At 49.4% G+C, this 14,210-nt stretch overlaps 1 protein-coding gene across 7 annotated transcripts in view; it reads left to right on the top strand.

Moving 5' to 3' along the window:
* Positions 1 to 13,651, top strand: part of LOC420419 (mitogen-activated protein kinase kinase kinase 3-like) — a 68,262-nt gene extending 54,611 nt beyond the window's left edge. For all 7 annotated transcript variants that reach the window (XM_015281099.4, NM_001079726.2, XM_046921373.1 and 4 more), the window contains 9 exons: positions 1,034 to 1,107; positions 3,106 to 3,173; positions 4,980 to 5,072; positions 6,068 to 6,262; positions 6,867 to 7,015; positions 7,593 to 7,724; positions 10,322 to 10,451; positions 11,049 to 11,226; positions 11,743 to 13,651. In XM_015281099.4, coding sequence (XP_015136585.1) covers positions 1,034 to 1,107; positions 3,106 to 3,173; positions 4,980 to 5,072; positions 6,068 to 6,262; positions 6,867 to 7,015; positions 7,593 to 7,724; positions 10,322 to 10,451; positions 11,049 to 11,226; positions 11,743 to 11,971 — 1,248 coding nt within the window. In that variant the 3' untranslated portion in view covers positions 11,972 to 13,651. The remainder of the gene's footprint in view (positions 1 to 1,033; positions 1,108 to 3,105; positions 3,174 to 4,979; positions 5,073 to 6,067; positions 6,263 to 6,866; positions 7,016 to 7,592; positions 7,725 to 10,321; positions 10,452 to 11,048; positions 11,227 to 11,742) is intronic.
* The last annotated feature ends 559 nt before the right edge of the window (positions 13,652 to 14,210 follow it).

Here is a 14,210-nt window from a genome sequence, read left to right as displayed (position 1 = left end):
GGAGGAGTGGCTGGGTCCAGGAGCCAGGAAGGGGTAACTCCACGTGGTGCTCAGCCATCCTCTGCTCTGCTTTCCCGGCAACAAGCTGGGCCCTGGGCCGGCTCTCTGTGGAAGTGCACATAGCCCCTAGGTTTACCACTCAACACAAAACCTCTATTGTTACTAGCCAGCTATAAATAACCCCATCCAGTACAATGTCTCATCCAGGAAGCAACACAAATGTAGCTTTTGACTCACTGAGCTAGTGAGAGCCAAGCTGGTTCCTCCAGCCAACAGCCCTGATGATGCTTTGCTTATCACCAGAGGGGGAGGCTGGTCTCATACGCCGGGGGGAGGCAGGAGTCCATGGCCACGGTCCTGGCTGTGTGCACAACGTCCACTCAGCCTTGGACACACTGTTTGTATCCCAATTTGCTTTTTCATCTTTCTTTTTCCTTACAAATACGTTGAGCACTTTGGCTCTCATTGATTTCTCAACATGTTTTGAACATCAGGGTGCTTATTAGCTCTACCTCAGCTTCCCTGCTAGCAAGTAGGACAAAGACAGATGGTTTCAAACTAGAAGAGGGGAGATTTAGCCTGGATATAAGGAAAAGGTTTTTATGATAAGGGCAGTGAGACACTGGCACAGGTTGCCCAGAGAGGTGGTGGTGCCCCATCCCTGGAGACACCCAAGGTCAGGCTGGATGGGGCTCTGAGCACCTGATGGAGCTGTGGGTGTCCCTGTTCACTGCAGGGGGGTTGGACCAGATGACCTTTCAGGGTCCCTTCCAACTCAAGTGATGCTATGACTCTATGAAATATAATTGATACCAGTAATCCAAAGGAAGCAGCAGAGATGAACTTCTTATGCAAAGAAAGCTTCTGTTAGTCTGCATGTCTACTCTTGTGGGGCCAGGATCAGCTGGTGAAAATCAGCTGGCTTCAGGGGGGAAAGTTGATCTGTATCCTGCAGATGTTTATTAGTAGTGGAACTTGAAGAGTTATATTCTTGTCTGTTACGTTATTGGTTTTCCTTTTTCTTCCTTGTCAGATGCTTGAAGCTTTCATCAGCCCCGATGGGTCGATGTCTGGGAGCTGCCAGTCGCTGGACAGGTCTGTGGACAGGTGAGTTGCATAGCACCATGCTCACAGGTGCTAAGTTATGATTTAAAGTGCAGTAATCCTAGCTGGACAGAGTAGCTGGGGATTTGCAGACAGCCTGCCTCTTTGTGCCTCAGCCAGATCCCCCTTTTACCCCTCTGCCTTTCTGCAGTCACTGGGTCAATACTGCGTTATCCTCTCTCTGCCCCTCTCTGGGCATGCTGTCTGCTCTATTGACTGCTCATACGTTTGGCAGCCCCTGGGTGCTGCCAGCAGCCACAGATTTGTCAGTCAAGGCACTGAGGACACCAGACGAGCAGTGGCTAAGTTTAGCTTCTCTGCAGGAAGCAACTGGGACACATTGTACTGAGGCAGGCGGCAGTTCAATACTTAGCATGGCTGGTCCAAGCTCACACGTGCACAGCGACTGTACATTTGCTGCTGTGCATGGCAGGCTGTATATAAGACACAGTGTCCTTTTGGGAAGCAATGCATACTTTTTTTTTTAAATCCACATCAAAGGTTTTCTTTTATTTTATTTTCTTCCTTTTTTTTTTTTTTTTTTTCCATTGCTTTTGCCATGCAGCACCAAGGCTGTGTTCCAGCAGGTCTGCGTTGTGTTGATTTGATTGTGTGGCGTGCTTTGGGTTTGTGACTCCGTGCACTTTGGATCTGTCTCAGCATTAAGGTCCATTTCCTTTTTGTGGCTTTTAATATTTTCCTCTGATGTATTTGCTCATTGTTACGGATGCATCGAATCTGATTTCTTTGTGTTCCCAGCCTCTGTGCCCCAGCTTTGGTTTTTGCATAGGCTTTGCTACAGCACAACAGAAGCACAGCTTGGTTGTAATGCTTCTTTGTGAACTGAGAGAAGAGCGTTAGGCATGTTGGCAAGAGGGTCTCGTGTGCATAGCTGTCTTCAACCATTGGGTCTAGAGAGCTGGAAAGGGCATGAGGAGGGCTATATTCTTCAAAGATAGGAAAAGGAGTAAGTGTGAATATTTAGCACATGTTGCCTTGTTTGGAATCAGGAGATAGACCTGATGATCCCTTTGGGTTCCTTCCAATTCAGGATGTGCTGTGATTCTGTGATTCTGGAAAAAGCATAGCTGAGTCCTTGCAGCTAACTGTGGGAGATGGCATCAGCCTCCAGAGGGCAGAGCTAGTCACCAGGCACAGCGACCAGCCTGACACTAAGAGAGAGCACAGTTAATGCCTCCTCCTTGTAGCAATTCTGCTGTGATCACATTTGGCACAGATAGATTTCACTGCGCTTTGCAAAGCAAGTTTCTACTACTAGGTCCATTTATTAAGAGGAAAGAAGGCAGAGTGGAAAAGCAACCTGTCCAGGTCAGCTCCGTGGCCCTCACAGGATCTGGAATGAAGTCAAGACGACTGAGATCATATCATAGAGTCATAGAATGGCTTGAGTGGGAAGCAACCTCAAAGATAATCATTCCAACCATGGGCAGGGTTGCCAACCACAAAATCAAGCAGTAGATCAGGTTGCCCAGCGCCTTCTCTATTCCATCCTCATGCAGTGTTTTCCCAATATCATTTGCTTAATACCATTTGAAGAACTCGCCTGGGATCAGTGAGCCTGCTCTCCCCCTCCTGGTGTGCTCACAGAACGTGTGTGCACAGTGGCAGTGTGGATTTGCTTGCATGAGGGGGGATGCTTGCATTGGGGGATGATGGTACAGAACAGAGGAGACCTGCGTGAATCAAATACTATGGAAAACCACTCATCCACAGCAAATGAGCAATGTTCGCACAAATGAGTACTTCTCATTGAGGCAGGAGAAATGTGCAGCTTTCCTTCTGTGCCATCTGGCGTGTAGGTGTAAGAAAGTCTTCAGTCTTGTGAAGACTGAGGATGAGAACTCAGTTTGGTGGGCAGGGCTGACCAGTGATCAGTGCACCGTGCTGTGTAGCCTGGGCTTTCTGCAGGTAATTGCTTCTTAACCCATTTCACAGCCCTTCTGATATAATACAATATATATATATTTTTTCCCCATGCAGCCCTCCCTTTACACAAACCCCTGTTCCTGGAAGGAAGAGTCATCCCAAAGACGGTCTTGATTGCATGGGTAAGCATGGTTGGAGGTTTGGGTTTGTTGAAAGCAGGTGGTTGAGAAAAAGAGATGCTACTGCACAAAAAGTAACTAAAAACAATCAAGCAAATCATCTCTGCTGCTTAGGTTACACTTCAGAAATGACCCAGCAATGATTAAACATGAACGTTCTGTCAAAGCAGAAGACCCAGAGCATCAGACACGGACAGGGCTCTCCTTGCCATTGCCAACTCTTGTTGGCTCTGCAGTAGTGGTAGCCCTGAAGGACTTTTAGGACTCATTCAGTAATCATTTTACAGCAACAACTGCCTAAACTGTGTAGTCAAGCCCCTGAAGTCAACAGCTGTAAGGAAATAAAGCTACTGCAAGACCAAAGATGAGCTCTGTGTTGAAGGAGGGTGTTGAGTGGGTCTTACTCTTGATTTTGGAGACAGCTGGGAGGTGCTGAGAAGCTGGAAACAGCCTCGTGGCATCACCTGTTGCTTCTGAAGTCATGATACTTACTTAATACACAGCAAACCGAGGCCCAGGCCCTCTAGGGAGTTACACCTCTTCCACTTGGATTCATAAGAGGCAGAATCTGTAACACTGCATTGGGTAACTTGCAAGGATCATAGGCTACTGCTTAACCCCCAGCAAACATCCACCTGGTTCAGTCATGGAAACTGTAACGTTCTCATGGCTTTCACTGTGTGGAAGGAACAAATGGCGGTCAGCCTCAGCACACTGACACATTGCTGGCCAGGGGCAGCATTTCGAGACTGAGCTGTAGAGATGAAGCAGTCTGTCTGCATTGCCAAAGTTTTATACACCCCGGTGGTGTGGGAGGCACTGTGCTTTGAGATGTCACTCGGCGTTGTTGCTCACACGTGGCTCGCTGAGAACCTCTTGACCCGTCCTTGCTGCTCTTCTTGCTGACCATATTTCAGCCATTATGTGCTGCTGTCATGGGGAAATAATGCTGCAGGAGGCCGAGGCCAGGTCTGCTCTCCCAGGAGCAGCTGCTGGCCCCAGGCTAAGACAAATAAACCATCAGCACGGCTGTGTCATTCCAGTTGTAGGGAGGAAAAACAGGAGGTGAAAGATGGGGGGAAATGACAGATATTTTCATCTCAGGTTATTCAGTGCTACCAGCAGTGCCTTCTCACGATGCTGTTTTTTAATTAAAATTAAAAAATACATTCTTACCTTGCATGCCCATCCATCTCTTATAGTCTCGTGTCTAATCTATACTGCAGTGCTATTTTACTTTCTATATGTACTAAATAAGCCCAAGTAAGGATGAAAACGTGGAGGGTATAAATTGATCTCCATCTTTGAGTCACATCTGAGAAGAAATAGCAGGCAGGGATACCTGCCCGAATGCTGGATACCTGCATTTCTCTATAAGCAGCTGATACAGAGCAGAGGTTTTGGTGTTGGGTCTGACTCTGCCTGGCAGTTCTGTTTCCACACTCACTTTTATGTTTTCCATGTGCAAATGAGACATGTAGCACTCTGTCTTGGAAACCAGACGTTCTATGTTAATCCCCTGCCTCGTATTGGAACAGTGTGGGCCAGAGTCCATAAAGTCAGTGGTTAAGCTCAGTTCCTTTATGGGGACCAGGACTGGAGTGTCTGGCCCTTATTTTCCACTTGCACTGTGTGACTGTGGACAGGTCTCAGTGAGCTGTGGGGAATGCCTGGCTCTGCAAGTGAACATTTTGTTACCTTGTGCATCCCCACAATTCAGCGTGAAGACCCAAAAGCTTTCCTGTATGAAACACTCTGGGCATTTGGTGTGAGCTGATCTAAGAAACGTCTGTTCTTTCCTCCTGCCAGATTTTGACATCCCAATCTGTGAGAGGTTTGGGAAGGGGGGGACCTTCCCAAGGCAGTATCACCTCTCCCAGAGTCGCAAGGACTACAGCGATGGTAAGAAAATGATGGAGGGCTGGAGAGGGAGGTGCTCAGTCCAGGATCTCTGTAGGGATGGGAAGTGCAGGATGCTTGTAACAGTGCCTGGGGCTGGAGAGATTTAGGAGGGAGAATAGAGAATGCCTCTAATAAAAGGAGGACGGAGTAATTTAGGATTTGTCTGTGTATTCTAAAAGGTGAAGAGCTTGTGGTATGTTCTTAGGAAGTGCTGAGCGTCTACAGCATATACTGAAGTCAGTGCTCAGCATTTCTTGTGCTTATGCCTGGTGTGTTAACTCAGCCACATGGGTGAACAGCTTTTCTCATTGCTGGCGATACCAACCTTTCTGTTTCCCTAAACTGATTGCTTCTGAGGATGCTGCTTTGTTACTTTACATAGGGTTTCTCCTGGCAAATGCAGGGTAGCAGTGTCTGCTCGTGGCTGTTTGAAGCTGACGAGCTCTGAGCTTTGGGATCCACTCCATCACCTCACTGCTGCCCCTCCTTTCATTGTGTGAGACTGCAAGTGGTGGGAAACAAAACCTAATACAGGTCAAATTCCCATGGAAAAAAAAAACCAAAAAACACCAAAACCCACCAAAATCCATTAAAAACCATTAAAGCTATCCTTGTGCAAGCAGTTATCACAAGATCTGGCACTACCTGTGTGACCATTTGTCTTGTGGTCTTAGGGGATGGCTGGGATAATTTGAAGCATAAATCTCTGTCTGATCAGAGTTTAATTGTGATGAAGAACTCACAAAACCTTACGTAATCAAACTGTTGCAAACCTCTCTGGAAACATTGTGTGTTGTATGCAATCCTGGCTGCTGCTAACAGCTCTTAAATCAAATTAGAAGTGTTCACAGGGTTCACAGCTTCAGTTTCATTAAACTGGTCTTTTTTAGTTTGAAGAGGTGCATCACCTGAGCAGCAATGTGAGGAGGTGGCAATAGGCAGATCCACATTGGTGTGAGTATTTTTGCTGTAGCTTTCCCCCTTTTCTCCTGCAGGCCGGAGGACTTTCCCCAGGAGTTACTTCCCACAGGAAAACCTTTTCCAGCTCGTCCCTTCCAGCCGGACCAAGAGCTTTAATGGGGACAGCAAGCTCAGCACCTTGCAGTATGAAGAGTACAGGCCTAAATGGTGGAACAATTGTGAAAAGGGTCTGCAGGTCTTCAGCACCTCCCCTACCAAAGCTCGGAACTGTAAGTGAACCAAAGCTGTTAGTGTCTGAGGTCTCAATGCATTTCAGTCTCAACACAAATTGAGACCTAATTAGTTATTGGGCATCAGCTGAGCTGACCTTATGTGAGATTAACCAGGCTGGATGTGGCTCTGGGCAGCCTGGTCTGGTAGTTGGCGACCCTGCACATAGCAGGGGGTTGAAACTGGATGATCATTGTGGTCCTTTTCAACCCAGGCCATTCTATGATTCTATGAATGCACTCTCACGCCATCCTCAGCAAGAGGCATGTTGTACTGCCTTGCTTTTCAGTGGGGAAGATGGAGTGTTTATCACTGTACCTTACCTTGGCCTTGAGTAGAGTGCCTGCAGGGTCAGCTGTTTTTCGTAACTGGCCGAGTTGCAGAAAATTGCTTGTGCATTTTCCTCTTACTGTGCTCACACAGCAGAATCTTCCAGGAGATTTGGGACATGGGAACAAATGGGTCTGGAGGCCGCCCCTTCCTTGTCTTACAAGGATGATGGTACAGCTGCCCTATTGAGAACATTGCAGACCTGATAAATGGACCCTGATGCTGAAGTCTCCCTGCTGTGTTCTTTTCTCAGTCCTCTCCTCTCTACTGTAGCCCTGCAGGCACCTGTGAACTGGAGGCTGGGGAAGCTGCTTGGAAGAGGAGCTTTTGGGGAAGTTTATCTCTGCTATGATGCTGACACTGGCCGTGAGCTGTCGGTGAAGCAGGTGCCATTTGATCCTGACAGTCAGGAGACGAGTAAGGTGAGTATGAGGGCAGCACTGTGTTTTGTAGCACGTTGCAGGATTGTGGCTGGAGGATGGGGGTGGAGGTGGCATGGGAGTCTGTGACACTGATGGAAGGCAATGTGTGCACACTGTGTTGGGTTTGCTATCTTTGGAGTGATCCCTGATAGCATGTGGCACCAGTCACTTTCTCTGCCTCTCTGTGAGACAGAGAGACTATCTCACGTTGGCTTGCTGTCCCAGATACCCTCTCTCAGAGATCTGTCTGCTTTGTTTTAGCCTTTTTGCTCCACTCACCTTCTTCCCTCTTGGGGTGCTGTGTTAGTTTGTTGCTGGCTTTGTTCACACCTTCCCACAAAAACTCCTTGAGAGCAGTTAAATGAGTGCACCTCTCTCAGCCATGTGCTTGCGTCTCCCATCCATCTCTCTGCCAGCTCTTCAGGGCAACACTCATTTCTGAGCCTTAAATGGCTGTTGCCTGATTAGGAAGCTTCATATGTTCCATGAAAAGTGTTGAGTTCTGAGCAATGTTTGGGTAGTGCTCCTGTTGCAGACCTGTTCCCTTTCCCCATGGAGCCTGTCTGTTTTGTTGCAGGAGGTGAATGCCTTAGAGTGTGAGATTCAGCTGCTGAAGACGCTCCGTCATGACAGGATAGTGCAGTACTACGGGTGTCTGCGGGATCCGGAGGAGAGGAAGCTGTCGATCTTTGTTGAATACATGCCAGGGGTGAGCGCAGTGCTAAAGATTGTCCTGAGCTACAGAGAACAGATCTGGACTGCCTTGAGTTGGGTGACATTTGGATCTGGAGTTAAATTTAACGGCTGAGCTGCATTACTGTATCTGGTAAAGCAAACGAAAACAGTGCATCTCAGCATCCCTAGGACTTGAAGCGTAGATCGAGTCAGACGTCATGGTCGAGCCCCCTCAACTTGTGATGGGTCAAATCTAAAGCCCTGAAGGCAGGTCTCTGGTTTGAATCCTGGAGCTGGGTGTGTTCACAGTGTGAAATCTGAACTTGGTGAATGTGGGATGTGCTCCAGATCTGGTTCCAAACACTGTGGCCTGAGCCCATCCTTAAGCATTTATTACAAATCCCTGCAGGACAAGTTATTAGTACAACTGTCCACCCACAGCTGTCACCAATTATTTATCGCTTTCAGCACGTGTGTGTTATAAACAGTGTTATTTGCTTGTAAGTCTTCTCCTGTTTAGAACAGAACCTTGTGTTGGTAGCATTATCCAGCTGAGCAGGAGTGGATTACATTTGTGTTTCTGCTGACAATGGATTAAACAGCCGTAGGGAAATCGAAGATCAGGAAGCTCTGAGGGAGTCTGAGCACGGGCTCTAGAATGCATGAAGATTAGTTGAACATCTCTCTTTGCAAGCATGCAGGTTACACCAGCCATGTAGACAAAGCCATTGGCTGGTATAAACCAGTGTTGCTGTTTACATTGCTGGAGGATCTGCTCTCCAAAGTCCCGCCTGTCCAGCTGGATTCATTCCCCAGACTGTGGGAGAATAAACCCTTGTTTATACAGGCCTTGTTTGTAAGGTCAGAAGGAACTATGAAGTCATCTGGTCACAAAGGATTTTAGTAGTTTGTAGATGTGCTACAAGCCCTCCTAGCACATCTTGAACGTGAGCGATCACGTGGACTTCCATGTGTTTGAGCACCTTCCAAGAGCCGTCCTCTGTCTCTCCCTGGGCGCTGGCATCTCACTTTCAGGCTTTAAAACGAGGTTTGGACCCAGAAGAGTAAAGCCCCAGAGCTTCAGCAGTACCCTTGCTGCTTATTCTTCAACATGCTGGTGTTTGTTAGCAGCCAGGAAACCAACATTGGATGCTGGGGCAGTGTCCAGCAAGGCTGGAAGTTGAATGTTTGTTTTTCTTGTGATAAACCAGAGCTCTGACCAAATACAGATTGACTTCAGTGCCACAGTGACGGCTTATTTCACAAAAGCAGCTCAGAGCTTTCCTTTCCAATGACAGTGGGAATAGATTGAGTTCCCAAACCTTGCAGGTCAGCATCTCTGTTTCTGGCTGGGTTTCTGATGATACACAGCTACCTTGGTAAACTCTTGAGGGGGTGAAGCTTGAGTGTGCCATTAGCCTGGCATTCCTACAGTCACTGCTGTTGGGTAGCTGAGTGTATTTTATGTTGTGCTCTGCCCCATGCACCTGGTTTTTAAAATGCATGCGTGGAAAACAGAAAGGTCTATTTGACCACAAGCCTTGAAGACCCCATTTCCCATTCTTCAGTGTCGTGTTTGATGGCCCCCAGTCAGGGTGGGGGGTACTAGGATAAGAAAATCCATAGGGCTATGGGTGTGGGACTACACTCTGTAGAGTGCAGGAAGGGGTAATTTCAGAGCATCCCTGGTTACTTCAGCAATGCTATGAAAGGGAAATTAGAGGCCCGTCCACAAGATCATAGCCAGCCTCCAAAGAAAGCCAGAATAGCAGCTGGGCAGAGCAGCAGCAGAGATGGGTGAATGTTGAAGAGCCAAGACAGTCTGAGTGACTTCGAGAGCATCCTATTGTCCCCACAAGAGAAGGACTTTGGCAGCCTTGGATCAGCTCCGGTGCTGAAGGACAGGTAGAAGTGAGGATGAGTTTCCCTTCACACTTTCTGCCTCAGCCTGAATGCTGGAGGTGGATTTAGGTGTGACCACTGGTACTGAGCCCCAGATTTGCTCCTGATTTGTCTGTCCTAGAGCCCAGTTCTGACACAGTGAGAAATCCACTTCCAGGTCGGCAGAAAATACAGCTAAAACCAAGGGGACAATGTCCTGTAGAGGATGGATGTCTGCACCCCTGCTTCCTTCCCTTTTTCATCAGTAAAATCAAACCAGTAGGATCCTGCATGCCTGGATCAGAAACTCAAGGCAGGGTACTTACACAATGTCTGACCGTGTTTCCCTTGAGTTTGCCCTCCTTATAGCGATGGGTAATCTTTGCTGTAAGCAGCCAGAGAAAGGCTTCACAGAAGACTGACATGGCCCTGAGGAACCCGTTTCCTTCTCCATGAGTTGTTGGTGGAGTCTAGCCACTAGAGGGAGAAAAAGATCTGTGCTCTGTGTTGGCAGAGGGTAGCGCTGTTGGCCATCAGAGCCTCTACGACTTTTTCCATTGGAATGTGGGACACTGGGGACAAATCTTAGCTGTGTTCAGCACATTGTGAATTTTTATCTTACTGTTTCGACAGCTGAGTGTTTTTTTCAAGCTGAGAAATGTAGTGGTGAGGCAATTTCAAAGTCACTGTGGCTTGATGCACCTGGTTCTGCTGGTCTTCATGGCTGGTGCTTGTTGTTTCCTTGTACAGGGCTCCATAAAGGACCAGCTAAAAGCATACGGTGCTCTGACTGAGAACGTCACTCGGAAGTATACCAGGCAGATCCTGCAAGGAGTCTTCTACTTACACAGCAATATGATTGTCCACCGGGACATAAAAGGTGAGCAGATAACGCCAGGAGACTTCTTGATGCTTGCTTCACCCCAGCGTCCCTCCAGCCCAATCATTCTTGTGCAAAATACAGTGCTGGGATCTGTTGTTTAAGGTATTTTTGCCCCAGCTTTGCCTCTTGCCTTCAACAGTTTGAACCATGAGAATCTTGCACAAGCAGCTGAAACCAAATTCTCGTTCTCTTTCTGCCTGGGATCTCACATTAAATATTCTTACTGTTAGCTGTCTATGCAGCCATCAGATCTCTACGCTTCTAAAAATCTGGTGCAGCATACCCAAGAATTGAGAGACCCTGGCCATAGGAGGGATCTGAGACTCTGTTCTGCTGTCGTGGCATGGGGGGGATAATTCATCATCTCCCATTCACTGGTCACTTTTGGGGAACCTGCTGACTGAGAGCCGGTGGGAATCAGTCCTGCTGGACAACAGCTGCCTTAGCAGAGAGGAATTGCAGCCCCAGCAAGGCCCTTTGGGTTCTCTCTTGTGCGGCTTTTTGCCTGTGCCCTTCCTGCTGTCCTCACTGTTGCTGCTCAGCTAGCTTGCTGCTTCATCTCTTGGGGTTTTTGTTGTTGCTTTGCATCCCTAGGTGCCAATATTTTGAGAGATTCTGCTGGAAATGTGAAACTTGGAGATTTTGGGGCCAGCAAACGCATCCAGACCATCTGCATGTCTGGGACTGGGATTAAATCTGTCACAGGAACACCATACTGGATGAGCCCAGAGGTTATCAGTGGAGAAGGCTATGGAAGGAAAGCTGATGTGTGGTAAGGAGTACACTACAAACCCCACCACTACCACTTAAACAAAGCTTTTGGGAAGCTGTAGCAGGAACAACAGGCATAGCTAAGTGGAAGACAGAGCAATGCAGAGGATCAAAATGGGAGCTGAATGTTAGGATCAACTGTGCAGATATTCAGAGGGAGTGGGTCGTAGCTGAAGGTCTCCAAAGGAGAGCACTCAAAACCACAGCTTGCTTTTGGAAGGCCTGATATGTTAGGGCTATATGCAGCTCCACCCTGTAGCTGCTGTTTTAAGTCTGAAAAACAGGCTGATAACAAAGTTTGCCAGAAGAGCCTTTGAGTTGTGATTGCCCTGATTTTAGGTTAGCTAAATGCAGCCTGGAGGCCCAGTGGGATCTGGTGCAGCCTCTCAAAGTCAGCCACCAGCTGTAGGATGAGATGTGTGAGTTTGCTCTCATTTTGGGAGCAGTGAGCCCTGTGCATAGTGCTGCCCCAGCCCCCTGCCTGCTGTCTCACCCCTGCCTGTCGCTGTTGTTGCAGGAGCGTGGCCTGCACCGTGGTGGAGATGCTAACGGAGAAGCCGCCGTGGGCAGAGTTTGAAGCCATGGCAGCTATTTTTAAGATCGCCACCCAGCCGACCAACCCTCAGCTCCCCGACGGCGTCTCCAGCTCCTGCCGCAACTTCCTCAAGCAGATCTTTGTGGAGGAGAAGCGAAGGCCGACAGCTGAGGACCTGCTGAGGCACCCCTTCGTCAACTGCGGGCTCTGAGCCCCGGCTGGGAAGTACCGATGGGAGGGGGGGTGGGTGGCTGCCAGACCTGCAGCCCTTTTGCACTCTGCGTTCAGACCTCGGCACTGGGCCGTCCTGGTGGTGGCCCCACAGGTCCCTTCTTGCTCGTCACCACCTTGGCGGCTGCTGCCTTGTTTTTGAAGCCAAGCACGGGACCGTCAGAGGCTGAGGATGGTGGCCACCACCGGGAGTGCAGAACAAGAGATTTCCCGGACATTCCATCTGTGTCAGTCTCAGAGTGAGCAACCTCCTGCCATCAGCAGCGCTGCGGGGCGTCCCCGCTGGCTGTGTCACTTATCTCTTGGGAAAAGTGCATTGGATTGCATCTGTCCCCCTACCAGCAACCCCGGGACCAGCGGAGGAAGCAGACGCGCAGTGACCATCACCGCTCCCCACAGAGAAACGCACCAGGCTTCTGCCAGGCTAGAGGAGATGATCCTCGGACTGCAGAGATGGGGGATCCAGGTGTCACGAGGGGGAGGGAACCCGTCTGGAGGCGGCAGCATCTCCAGCGGTGCGGCGTTCAATACTGACCTGTGCCTTAAGCGGTTACAATCAAGGAGTGATGCTTGACTCGGCACAAAGTATGGAGTCGGGCACAATTATGCAGCAGCCGTGTTGACGTGTGTGTGTGTGTGTGTGTGTGTGTGTGTGTGCGTGTGTGTATGTGTGTGTGGAGCTGCAGGAGGAGTCCCTAAAATTAGGCAGAGAGGAGCTGCTGGGTGCCCACCACTCTGAGTGGCATCAGCCCTGCAGGAGAAAGTTTAAACCACAGTTGGGTTCCAGTCTCTTTGACCAACACTGGTCTGCTGGAAAACCTATGGGGGAGCAAGTACAGGGTCCCTGGAAGCCAATGAATGTCTCAAGTCTTGATAGGACAAGGGGGAATGGTTTTAAACTAAAGAGGGGAGATTTAGATTAGATATTATGGGGGAATTCTGCATGATGAGGGCGCTGAGGCCCTGGCACAGCTGCCCTGAGAGCTGTGGGTGCCCCATCCCTGATGATGCTCAAGGCCTGGTCGGATGGGGCCCTGGGCCGCCTGATGTGCTGGGGAGGCCCATGTCTGGGGACTGGATGGGCTTTAATGTCCCTTCCAACCCTTCTATGATTGCACGATGCCACGACTCTATGAAATCTGCCCCCTTTGGAAGGCCTGGTCCCCTGGCTCATGTGTGTATGTACGTGTGTGAGTGTGTCTGTGTGTATGTACACATGTACATGTGTACATGCACATGAGTGTGACTCGCTCCTCAGGTGCCTTTGCCTTTTAATTTTTTAAAACCCTCGCAGTGTTCTGATGTACAAACTAGGAAAAGAGAATGTAATATTATGCCATGTAAATTTCTTTTATATATATATATATATATTTTATTTCAGCCATAGCGTGTCAGAGCTCTCCGCGCGGTGTCACCGTGTAGCGTAGAGAAACGTTTTCCTTTCGTCGGGAAAAGGCTCCAGTGTGATATTGTATATCATCTATACCGTGTAGCCTGTACACCTGTATAATTCCTTCTGTTGGGCCAGTTATCAATAGGCAACCACTGTACATAGGCAGAGCTGTGTCGGGGCGTGACGGGGCCTGTGGAGCCTGGAGTGACCGCCCTGAGCAGCCGGGGCTGGTGGCTGTACCCCAATAATGAACCCGTGCGGCTCGGACCCCTTGGCTCTGTGTGGCTTTGTGTTGGGGCTGTGCCTCGCGGGAGCCTGGGGGCTTCAGGGGGTGGGGGCAGAGAGCTGTGCCATCATTAAGGTTGGAAAAGAGCACTGAGACCACCAAGTCCAACCCCAGCCCATCCCCACCATGTCCACGTCCCTCAGTGCCACATCTCAGTGGTTCTGGAACACCTCCAGGGACGGTGGCCACCACCTCCCTGGGCAGCTGTGCCACTGCATCACCTCTCTTTCTGAGAAGAAGTTGTGCCTAATATCCAAGCTGAACCTCCCCTGGCACAACTTCAGGCCATCACCTCTCATCCTATCGCTGTTACCTGGGAGCAGAGGCCGACCTCACCTCACCACAGCCTCCTCTCAGGCAGTTGTAGACAGCACTGAGGTCTCTTCAAGCCTCCTCTTAACCACACTGAACAGCCCCAGCTCCCTCAGCTGCTCCCATCACACTTGTGCTCCAGCCCCCTCACAGCTCCTGCTGACACAACCAGGATGCCGCTGGCAGTCTTGGCCACCTGGGCACACTGCTGCCTCGTGTCCACCCCAC

Source organism: Gallus gallus, chromosome 2 (genome assembly GCF_016699485.2).
Source record: "Gallus gallus isolate bGalGal1 chromosome 2, bGalGal1.mat.broiler.GRCg7b, whole genome shotgun sequence".
Taxonomy (NCBI): Eukaryota; Metazoa; Chordata; class Aves; order Galliformes; family Phasianidae; genus Gallus; species Gallus gallus.
Note: the sequence above shows the minus strand (reverse complement) of the source record. Positions and strands in the feature narration are given on the sequence as shown.